This window comes from Rhodamnia argentea, chromosome 8 (genome assembly GCF_020921035.1).
Source record: "Rhodamnia argentea isolate NSW1041297 chromosome 8, ASM2092103v1, whole genome shotgun sequence".
NCBI lineage: Eukaryota > Viridiplantae > Streptophyta > Magnoliopsida > Myrtales > Myrtaceae > Rhodamnia > Rhodamnia argentea.
Window position 1 is genome coordinate 2545959 of NC_063157.1, and position 11286 is coordinate 2557244.

The 11286-nt window shown below is 43.5% G+C and overlaps 2 protein-coding genes across 2 annotated transcripts in view; both read left to right on the plus strand.

The window, feature by feature from the left end:
* LOC115737937 (midasin) overlaps positions 1-7356 on the plus strand; it is a 40499-nt gene extending 33143 nt beyond the window's left edge. Inside the window, exons 64-78 of the mRNA XM_048283494.1 lie at positions 92-204; positions 289-512; positions 604-849; positions 1204-1404; positions 1489-1647; positions 1764-1988; positions 3105-3389; positions 3469-3615; positions 3725-3931; positions 4015-5733; positions 5825-6106; positions 6283-6462; positions 6555-6653; positions 6747-6872; positions 6954-7356. Coding sequence (XP_048139451.1) covers positions 92-204; positions 289-512; positions 604-849; positions 1204-1404; positions 1489-1647; positions 1764-1988; positions 3105-3389; positions 3469-3615; positions 3725-3931; positions 4015-5733; positions 5825-6106; positions 6283-6462; positions 6555-6653; positions 6747-6872; positions 6954-6986 — 4246 coding nt within the window. The 3' untranslated portion in view covers positions 6987-7356. The remainder of the gene's footprint in view (positions 1-91; positions 205-288; positions 513-603; positions 850-1203; positions 1405-1488; positions 1648-1763; positions 1989-3104; positions 3390-3468; positions 3616-3724; positions 3932-4014; positions 5734-5824; positions 6107-6282; positions 6463-6554; positions 6654-6746; positions 6873-6953) is intronic.
* Positions 7357-8872: 1516 nt separating this feature from the next.
* LOC115737939 (solute carrier family 25 member 44-like) lies at positions 8873-10685 on the plus strand. The gene has a single exon (XM_030670378.2). The coding sequence runs from the start codon at positions 9445-9447 to the stop codon at positions 10486-10488; it is 1044 nt and encodes a 347-aa protein (XP_030526238.1). The 5' UTR covers positions 8873-9444; the 3' UTR covers positions 10489-10685.
* The last annotated feature ends 601 nt before the right edge of the window (positions 10686-11286 follow it).

Here is an 11286-nt window from a genome sequence, read left to right on the forward strand (position 1 = left end):
TTTCTTCTTGGGTGGGTTGCATCTGCAATCCCGAGTGCGTCATAAGCTCAACACTCCTTCTTGAATACTGATTCGTTAATTTCTCGTGTAGATTTGTCTGGTACACAAATTGGAGGATGAAAGTATATGATGTTTCAGAGAATCTGCACACTGGGATGACTTCTGAATCTGTCAAGATGTTGCCACGCTTTAAGCATTCTGAAGGTTTCTCTTTATTCATAATGTAGGATTTTCTTAAATTCCGTCCTTGTGCGATATTAGGGATTTGAGGCTTCATAACTTGTGCAGAGGCCAACATTCCCAGGAAGTGTTCAGCTACTCAGATGGTTGTATATGAGGAAGAATGGAAGGATCTTTGGTCAACTCTTGAAGAGGTGTATAGGCATGTATTGGATTGCGGCAATATATGGAAAGATGCGACTAAAAATATGCAAAAGAGAACTGCTATGACTGGTCTCCTAAAGTGTTTAGAAAGCAAGGGCTTGTCAAAGCACATGTCGATGTTGATCGAGGTTCTAATGACAGAAAGTCCATGTTCTCTTTTTTTCCCTCTTTCCTATTCTTTTAGTCTCGATTGTTGATAGATCTTCACATGATAAATAGGACCAACTTGACTCTAGCTGGTTGCATCAGTCGTCGCATGCAATGGGGCATCTGCTGTCAACATGTTGTAGACTGTCATCTAGAGCTGTGGACATTTCTTCTCCTTTTGATTCTCATGGCATTCCAGTTGACACGTTGGAAAGTGAATGGAAGATAGCCAACGAATACTACTTCAAGAGCATTGCATCAATGCAGCTTCTACGGCATATTCGTTGGAACTTCCACAAAGATTTCACTCTTGATCAGGTAGATAAACAGGAAATGGAAGACTGCACCTCACCTGTGCCGCGCACCACCTTTGTTATAAACAACCACAAGATAGTCCGGCTAAAACATGTTGTGATCAGTTTTGTTACCATCTGATGAAATTTCTCTTGCTCATCTTCACAAATACTATATTCATTTACATATGCTATAAGAAAGATAAAAAAGTAAACTAATCATCTCATAACAACAGCTACCCTCGGGTGCAACTGTTAGCTATTTGGCAAACCTTGATAGTTGCTTAGCTTGTTCTTGCTATCAATTTGGTCCTGTTCATTATTGATGCATCTTCTACAAAACTGCTTGTCATATAATAAATCTGTTCTCCTTTTGTAGGTCACACGATCATTCTCTTTTGTGTGCCATCTAATAGTTATTCAGGAAGAGCAGCGGGATTCCATGTATGATTTAGCTCATCATTTGAAGTGCTTGCGTAAATGTGTATCTACTCTCGAACATGTATATTCCGATTCATCTCTGGAGTGCACCATTGCTAGGAATCAGCATGCCACATTGGAATGCTTGTGGCAACAAAAGGTTGGCTGTGTCTTTCGATCCATATCATTGCTCGATGCTGACACACTACAAATGTGGTCTAATGCATCTCTTTCGTTTGTGCAGCAACTATTTGACCGCTTGTGGGCCATGTTGCATGATGGCTTGCTGTTGCTAAAAGTTGTGCAGAACGCTCATTTGAATGACTGTCAAAGTATTCGTGCCACTGCAAATGAAATTCGAACCTTTTTTGAGAGGTTTATTCCAGCCATCCACAAATCCAAGGTGCTCTTTTTTCTTTCAATGTGCTCAATACTTTACGTTGAAATTGTTCGTTTGGAAATTTCCTGTAAAGAACTATAGCTATTCTAGTCTGGAGATTCACGTGAACTTAATTACAGGAAGCTTTGGATCATAGTCTTCTCGGTCATGATGGAGCCATAAATGTCCTCAACAGATCCTTGGATGCTATTGTAGTTTCAACAGATGAGGAAATGCTGGTATTCCAGAATTTTGAGGTGCTAAAGGAGTTCGAGGAGCATCTCATTTCATTTCGCAATCAATGTCGTGATGGAAGCTCTGTGAGGTCCATACTGCTTGGTTGTTTGGATTACATACTCAAGCAGGTATGCTTTTCTGGACTTCTTAATAGTATATACGTTTTTTTTTTTTTTCTTTGTTTTAGCATGTTTATAGTGATATTTAGCGTATCCTATGCCTGCCTTTGTTAATTATAAGGATGAATGTAACTTTGGAGAAGGAAATGCCACTTATATCAGAGTGGTTTTGTTGTCCTCTAGACCTGTCAAAAGAGCAGGACAGCATCCTGACTGTAGTGAGTTAAGAGTTTTATTATCTGAGAGGCAGCTATAATGAAGTGTTGGCAATTGAGCCAATTGGCTTGATTGTAATATATGGATGGCGTGTGATTGGAGTTGACTTGTGATGTGTAACATGGATTTAAGTACCGAATTTAGAAGTGGGACAACAACTTCAACACTCCCTCTTACGTGTAAGCCGGATTACAAGGGGCTCGTGGAATCTGACTAATGGGGTGGGTGGGTGTGCCAACTTACACCAACAACATTAGCTTTGATACCAGGTTAGAAAGTCTAATCCAAAAGCTTAAGCTCAAAGATGGAAGGAGACCACATGAATATAAAGATCATATAAGACTCATTATCATGCGATGTGGGACAACTTCAACGGAAGTAAAGTATTGAGATGAATTTAAACTAATAACTTCGTTGACAAATGGGATAATTCGTGGCGTGCTATACGATTGTTGTCTTCATGGTACGGTGACAGTCTGTATCAGATCGATTATTCAATGGAATATCTGAGGTGAATATATTTATCTACAGCATAAAAGTTGGGGTAAATTGTGATATGGTAATAATTTCAAGATACATTAGACTGATATTTCAGATAAGCTTGAACTGTGTAGAACTTGTTTCTAAGAGTCCTTCGGATGGATCGGTTTGTTTTCTTCTGGGGAACTTTGAGATAAGATAATGTTGAAGAGCCTTCCATTAGTCCCCTTGTCTTCTTTGGATTCTAAAGAAAAGGGTGGATGTGCCATGGCGCTTTTTTTTTTCCGCCTTTATTCCTTTGACCTCTTCTGTCACTAATTATAGATTGAGATGGATATCGTCCTCTGTGGATTTGGTAATAAATTTGAACCATTTCTAATAGGACCGCAGTATGTTTACAATGGCGATATACTTTTCTTTTTTATTCAGGGGAAACAGATGCAGGAACAGTTCAGATCCGCCTTAGCAGCGAGAATGGAGTTGACATCTAAACCCTACTCTGAACTCGAAGTGGAATTTCGTGGGGCCTTAACAGTGGCATACGAACATGTTATGCACGTGTTGCAGAAACTTGCCTCAGTCTGTGATGGTTCTGGTCTTTCTAAAGAACCGCGACAGAATATCGCCTCATGGAAAACTCTGTTCAAAGCTTATGCAATAGATTTGGACATAGGCCCATTATGTGACAATACTTTCAGAGCAATTCGTTTGGCGGTATGTGAACACTGTACTTCCTCTTTGTAAAAAATTACTCGAGGAAATCATAACTTGTTCTTCTCTTCTGGATTTACAGGAAAAATTAATTAATTTCCCTGGTCAAGAAAATGCGGGACTGTCATTGCACATTGGGTTGTATTTCAACAAATTGCACGCTATGTTGAGCGTACTCTTGGATTTCGGGAATGCTCTTCTGAGAGATCTTTTGATTGTGAACAGAAAAGTAAGTCTTGCATTAGTGTTGGATGTATGAGTCCACCTGCTGATAATGGCTAGTATATAGAGTAGTGTTTCCCTCTATATCGAAGGTAACCCATCTGACTTGCTTGCAGATCTCTTTAATGACTCATATACTTGCGAAAGATCTAGCTCTACTATACACAAGAGGGTTTGGCACATCTCTCGAAGATCAGGTGGATGAGAGTGGCCATGCCACATCTCAGAATGCTAGAGGAACGGGTATGGGTGAGGGGGAAGGAATCAATGATGTGAGTGATCAAATAATTGATGAGGATCAGCTTCTTGGGGATTCTGCAAAGGTAAAGATACAGCTCTTGACCACCCCCCTTTCACGCCTTGTACCGATTTCTATTTTTAATACCTTTTTGTTTGATTCTCACAGCCAGGTGAAGAACAAAATGCCTCCACAGAAGTCCCAAACAAGAATGAGAAAGGGATTGAAATGGAGCAGGATTTTGCAGCTGATACATTTAGTGTGAGTCAGGGTTCCACAGAGGACGACGATGACAACAGCGATGGTGAGGAACTTGAATCTGCAATGGGAAAAAATGGGGATGACAGTGAGGTTGTTGATGAGAGACTTTGGAACAAGGATGATGATAACAACCCAGAAAAGGGAAACGAGAATTATGAATCTGGACCTTCCGTCAGAGATAGAGATGAGAACCAAAGGGAACTCAGAGCAAAGGAAGAAGATACAACGGCACCGGATGAAGCTCACAGTAATAACGCCGATGAAACAAATGATGCTACTGCAGATAAGGATAATCTCGTTGATGTGGAGGATATGGACACAAATATGGATTCCGAAAAAGCAGATATGGATTCTTCAGGATTAGAGGTAAATGAGTTGAATCAAACCTCTGAAGAGGGCATGCAGATTGATGACGAAGTAAAGGATATTGATGCTATGGAAGAGGCAGGTCAAGAGGAGCAAGATGAACCAATAGAAAGCGAATCTAAGCAAGAGAAAACGTATGCTGTGGATGAAAGTTTAGAGGAGGCAGAAATTGAGCAAGCAACTGAAACTTCTCGAAAGGATGATGGAGATGCTGTCTCTGATGAAAGTCAAGCAATGGATTTAACAGCAGAGAGAGACTTGCCAAGTAAAGAAAGTTCCAGGAATGATGATGATTATGTCCCTACGGCAGATTCAGGAGTACAACTGAGGTGTGACTTAGGAGCATCGGATTCAGTGAATGAAAGGCCAGAAATGAACTGGTCGAATAGCAGCAATACTCGAAATGAAGTAGCTCCTGGCAGAAACTCACCTTCTGGTACTGAACCTGAAACTATGGATGACAATTTATCACAAGGTGGTAGATTAAGTGATGATCAACCGAAACATCAGCTACCTATGGATGAGCCGTCACCTCTTCCAAGACCACAGCCAAATCCCTATCGCAGCATGGGGGATGCACTTGAAGGTTGGAAAGAGAGAGCAAAAATTCCTGTTGATATTCAAGAACACAAACAGGAGGCACAGGATGAGATGGAGGATGGAAAAGCAGATGAGCATGCTTTTGTTTCTGAGGGTGAGAAGGGGACAGCACAAGCTTTGGGACCTGCAACTGCTGAACAGATTGAGCACCAAATTGATGGCGACATGGTCAATGAAAAGAATTCAGCGGTAGACCGTACTGATGAAGTTGCTGAGATGGAAACTGAGATGCAGAGTTCAGAAGAGCCTAGACACGATTTTACTTCAATCACGAGAAAGAAACCTGAGGAGATCTCATTGCTTTCTGATTTGGACAAGTTGCCTAATGAAGGATCTCCTCACGGCCAGGATCCTCGTGAAAGTAATCCTGGAAATTTGTCTGAGAGCTTGGTTCATATCAACAAAGTACCTACAGGCAATGACATTCTTCAGCTCAGTGAGATGTCTATCGGTGTTGACAATCTGCAAAATGGCCCAGATTTCCAAGATATTTCCAGCGATGCAAGAGATAATGCTGCCTCTCTTTGGAGGAGATATGAATTGCGTACTACGAGACTGTCTCAGGAGTTGGCTGAACAACTGCGTCTAGTGATGGAACCTACTTCAGCTAGTAAGCTCCAAGGAGACTATAAAACTGGCAAAAGGATAAACATGAAGAAGGTAAAATCAATTTGTGAGTAAATTAGTTGCGAACTGAATTAATCAGGTTTGTGATATTTCCTCTTATTCCTTTTGCATGATTGTATATCAGATAATTCCATACATAGCGAGCCATTACCGAAGGGACAAAATATGGTTGAGGAGGACTCGACCAGACAAACGTGATTACCAAGTTGTGATAGCTATTGATGATTCTCGTAGCATGTCAGAGAGTGGTTGTGGAGACGTAGCTGTGGAAGCTTTGGTTACAGTGTGCCGCGCTCTATCCCAACTCGAAATGGGTAGCCTGGCTGTTGCAAGTTTTGGAAAAAAGGGAAACGTGAGATTGCTGCATGATTTTGATCGGCCTTTCACGAGGGAGGCTGGAATGAAGGTTGGTTTTGCGGTTCTGTGATTTCTTTGCTTATCATATTGTCTGAATGAGAAAGAAATCTTTAAAATTTCCATAACCCTGTGCTGCACAAGCTTCGATTCTCACACTCTTATTTCGCATTTGCATATAACGGGGAAAATTTGACTGGGGTATGCCATTCTTTTTACCTTGAGCAGATGATCTCCAGTTTGACGTTCAAGCAAGAGAATACAATTGTGGACGAACCGGTTGTTGACCTGTTGAAGCATCTGAACAAAATGCTAGATGTTGCTGTCTCCAGAGCCCGTCTTCCTTCTGGACAGAACCCCTTACAGCAGCTGGTGCTGATCATCGCCGATGGGCGCTTCCATGAGAAGGTAATTTCCATGTCAGTAAACGGAAATCAAAGGCCGATGCCTCAGACCTTCTCCACCACATTGCTTAATAAGCTTCTAAATTTTTCTTGCAGGAGAGTTTAAAGCGCCAGGTTCGGGACTTTCTGAATAGCAAGCGTTTGGTGGCTTTTCTCCTTTTGGATAGCCCGGAGGAGTCGATCATGGATCTCATGGTAAATCTCGAGATTTTCGCTTTACCACGGCTCTCAAGAACTAACCACTCTAATCCAACTTCTTGTTTCTGGACTTCCTCCTCGCATATACAGGAAGCAACTTTTCAGGGTGGGAATATCAAATTTTCCAAATATCTGGACTCTTTTCCTTTCCCATTCTATATTCTACTGCGGAACATCGAAGCGCTACCCAGAACACTCGCCGATCTATTGAGACAGGTAATTCCCTAACAACTCTCTGATTTTAATGGATGTTCCGTCATCTGGGATGCTGACTATTGACGACTCGCGGTTACACAGTGGTTTGAGCTCATGCAGTCCTCTCGAGACTAAGATCGTCGCATACAAGCTGATGCCTCACTCGAGCGAAAGGGCCATATCTTGGGGGCGATGGGTTTGATAGTCAATTTATCGCGTTCGGAAGGAATACAAGATCGATGTGATACCCGCTCTTAATCCTGCAAAAAGATTGTATGTCCTCAGAAGATTCGGAGAGCCATGCATGTACAAAAATGTACATATGTAGTCATTTGTACATGTGGAGTTCCCACACAAATTCTTTTTGTAACACCGAAGGGCTATGCATTTCGAATGTAACTTGAAATGCTGCACGGCATCTTTGTACAAATTACATCAGCTCTTCGAATCTCAAACATGCTCTACTAGTTTCTGCCCTTCGATAAGTAATCAAATCTCGTCGATAGAGTTCAGCTCTTCGATGAACCGGAAAAACGCCCATTGGTTCTGGTTATGTTTGCGACAATTGTCGCCGAGAAGATGACCCGAAGAGTTTGGAACTTCAGATTTCGGAAAACGCTTCGCGAAGTTTCACATTCGATCCGATCGATCATATTGGGCGTTATGCCTATCAGAAATTTCTAGATGGATTAGATCAAGCTTATGAAGTGTACAAGCAAATGGGGTGGGAAAACCCCGGAGGAGAAAAGGGTCGGTAATTTGTGGGTTAAACGCTCGGCTGGAAAAGACGACCTAAGCGTGTGTTTGCCCGCACCGGATCGTCTCTCGAACCTCAATTCGATGGATATGGATAACACGTCACTCTCTGCCACCTCCCCTGCAAAAGAGAGGAGAAAAAAAAAAAATGGGCCTGACAAAAAGGTTCCCCTCTCGTAACCCTAACGAACGAGAAAATATTGGGTACCCAGGGGGTGCCACCGCATTTTTACCCACATCCATTCAGCGAAGGACACGTGTCTCATGGGCCCACAATTCAGATTTTTCAGCGTTGCCCTTCCCAACTCACTTTCCTTTTTCCATAAACACCCCTCCCTCTTTCGTTCAGAAAGAGAGGCCGTCGCCTGCGACCCCGCCCTACTCTCTCGTCGGCGAACCACGCTGCCCCTCCGCCGTCGCCTCCTACGAATCACCGAGCGAAGGCGAAGAAGCCCTAAAAAACTTGGGAAAAAGTGTCTTTCAAGATCATTGTCGCAGATACACCGAGAGAGAGAGAGAGAGAGAGGCCAGCAATTTTTTCTTTTATTTGCTTCTAAATGGTTCATGAAAGAAGAAAATGTGCTAATTCAGAGATCTTTTCTTTGATTGTTGTTGCCTTTGTTCACATTTCCGCTGCGATTCGACTTTGGGTTTATATGGGCGATGGAAGTCGGTTTTTCCTTCACTCCAGGATCTCAGCCTCGGCGACCAGCCGGAGATGGATTAGTCGACGGACGCCGAGATGTTGGTGCGAGGGAGCAAAGCGTCGACGTGCTGGAGATTGAGCATCTCGCCGTGAAGCTTGTCTTACTCGGCATCGATGAGGAGCAGCTCGTCGGCGGGGTCGTGGGCGAGCAAGACTGAGGAAGAAGAAAGAGGGGAGAGGGGGGGTCGTGGCCCGTGGGTGAGGAAGAAGGGAAGAAGAAAGAGGGAGGGGTGTTTATGGAAAAATGAAAGTGAGTTGGGAAGGGTAATGCTGAAAAATCTGAATTGTGGACCCATGAGACACGTGTCCTTCGCTGAATGGATGTGAGTAAAAATGCGGTGGCACCCCCTGGGTACCCAATATTTTCTCCGAACCCTAACCCGCAACCGACACGTGTCCGTACCTCTCTGCCTCTCGCGCTCTCTCTCCCTCTATACAAAGAGTGACCTCCGCAGCCGGTAACCCACCTCTTTCCCCTCCGAGCTTCATCTGCAACTATTAACAGAAACTGAGAAACTTGGAGCTCCACAAGCACTCTCTCGTTCGCGGTCTCTCGAGAACTTTCTCGATCCGCGCTCTGCACTTCTAACATCGATTTGCTCTCCTTTTGTGTGCATCTTGGTGTGTGTATCGCGAGAGTTTGTGCTTCAATCGAACTCCGAGGTTGGTTCGTCTGGATCCCCAGGTTTCCGGAGATCCCTTTCGCGTCGCCGACGGGCGGTGGTGCTGGCGATGATGGTGGTTCTCTGGTCAGATTCGTTCGGCTCCTCCTCTCTGTCTCGTTCCGACTGTTGAAGCTGGAGATGTTCGATCCTTTTGCTCTAATCCGAGTCCGATCCAAAACCTGGTTCCACAAGCGGAAAAAAAACCCCAATCCTTGGATTTGAGGCCGCGGATACGTGGTTTCGTGATCGAGCTTGTGTTTAAGTGGCGATGGTTTTGTAGCTGGAAGTGTTTGGTCGGTGTTGTGTTTTCTTCTTCATTTTGGGGTGCTTTTTTCAGCTCTCGAGGGTTGTACAGTTTAGTGTTGTTAACTGACAGTGACATAGGAGGGTAGGTAGGTAGGTAAGAGAAGGTTAGCGTTTTCCTTGATATTTGAGTGATTTTGGAGAGCTTTTGAAAGTGGATAAGATGAATTTGAGCGCGGCCGAGGAAGAGGCCGAGCAAGAGATTCACATTCCAGCTGATATCGATTGGCAGATGCTCGATAAATCCAAGTTTTTCGTCCTCGGTGCTGCGCTTTTTTCGGGTGTTTCAGCAACGCTATACCCTATCGTTTTGCTGAAAACTCGGCAACAGGTAGCTCAGTCTCAAGTCCCTTGCATAAAGACAGCGTTCACGATTGTCAGGCATGAGGGTTTTAGGGCTTTGTACAGGGGGTTTGGGACTTCCCTGATGGGCACAATCCCTGCCCGGGCTTTATACATGGGAGCTCTAGAGATCACCAAGAGTAATGTCGGATCAGCAACTCTACAGCTAGGGTTCTCAGAGCCCACCGCAGCTACTACTGCTAATGCAATGGCGGGTTTGAGCGCTGCGATGGCCGCGCAGCTTGTTTGGACTCCGGTTGATGTTGTGAGCCAGCGGCTCATGGTGCAAGGTGGCCCTTCTAATTCGGGTGTTTCCAATGCATCGCCATGCAAATATCTCAATGGGATCGATGCTTTCAGGAAGATACTCAAAACCGATGGTTTAAGGGGCTTGTATAGAGGTTTTGGAATATCAATCTTGACATATGCACCATCAAATGCACTTTGGTGGGCATCATACTCTGTTGCTCAGCGCCTTGTGTGGGGCGGAATTGGCTGCTATTGTTATAAGAAGGATGGTGGGAGCAATGAGAATGGCGGCAATGTAATTAAGCCGGATTCAAAAACGGTGATGGTGGTTCAGGGAGTCAGTGCGGCCATGGCAGGTGGTGTGTCGGCTCTAATCACAACGCCCCTGGATACAATCAAGACAAGACTGCAAGTTTTAGACGGGGAGGAAAATGGAAGGCGAGGACCAACCATCGGACAGACCATTAGGAACTTGGTTAAGGAAGGTGGTTGGCCGGCTTGTTACAGAGGTCTGGGACCAAGATGGGCTTCCATGACGGTGTCAGCAACCACGATGATCACAACCTACGAGTTTGTGAAACGGCTCTCAGCGAAGAATCAAGACGGTTTGAGTTGACAAACAATAAAGGGGAACGTGATAGGGATTTTCCTCTCTTCCTTTGTTAAAGCTCTGTTAATTTCTCTTGCTGTTTCGTTTCTTCTTTTTCCACTTTCTTTGCCTTCTTTTCCTCTTTGCCTGCCTGCCTGCCCTGAGGGCCGATCAATGTACAAGTTATATAGCAGGTTCATCTATGAAATATGTTATATTCAACTCAACTTGCTCAACAGCTTGTCAATTTTCCATCTTTGGTTTGCCAGTTGTGCTACTTTGTTCTTGGCAGTATTGGGTTACCTTTGGTTCAGCAATCTTTTTCAGTTTGGTTCCGTTTGTGTCAATGAGCCAAAAGACTTTTCAAGATTCTCCCAAAATTGGAATAGCATCTGGTACCTTGTTATTGGATGGCCTTACGAATCTCTCATACTACTGAGGCCTCGCCATAAAGTCTATCTTTAATGCTTAGCCGTAAGACTAGTTTTTTCAACTTCTGATGAAAATGATTGACAGCACCTGTGAGGAGAGAGAACGAGAGTCTCGTTTGTTTCGCGCAAATAGAACGATTTAAAAGATATTATGCTATAAATTATTGCTTATGACTAATAAAGGCTAATGATCGAAACATATTTTTGTCCGTAGTTGAGGTTGTTCGTAATAATGTTTGGCAATAATAAAAATGTCTTTAATTGGTTAGTTACTTTCGAGTTGACAACGAGCAATCATTTAAAAATATATATATATTTTTAAAATTATTTTGATTTTTTGCGAAATAAGTGAAGTCAAAATCTTTTAAAGTTCTTCACTGCATTTTACAGGTTC

Bases quoted from the DNA above. Each gene is read 5' to 3' on its own strand.
- LOC115737939 (XM_030670378.2), top strand. From the start codon at position 9,445: ATGAATTTGAGCGCGGCCGAGGAAGAGGCCGAGCAAGAGATTCACATT.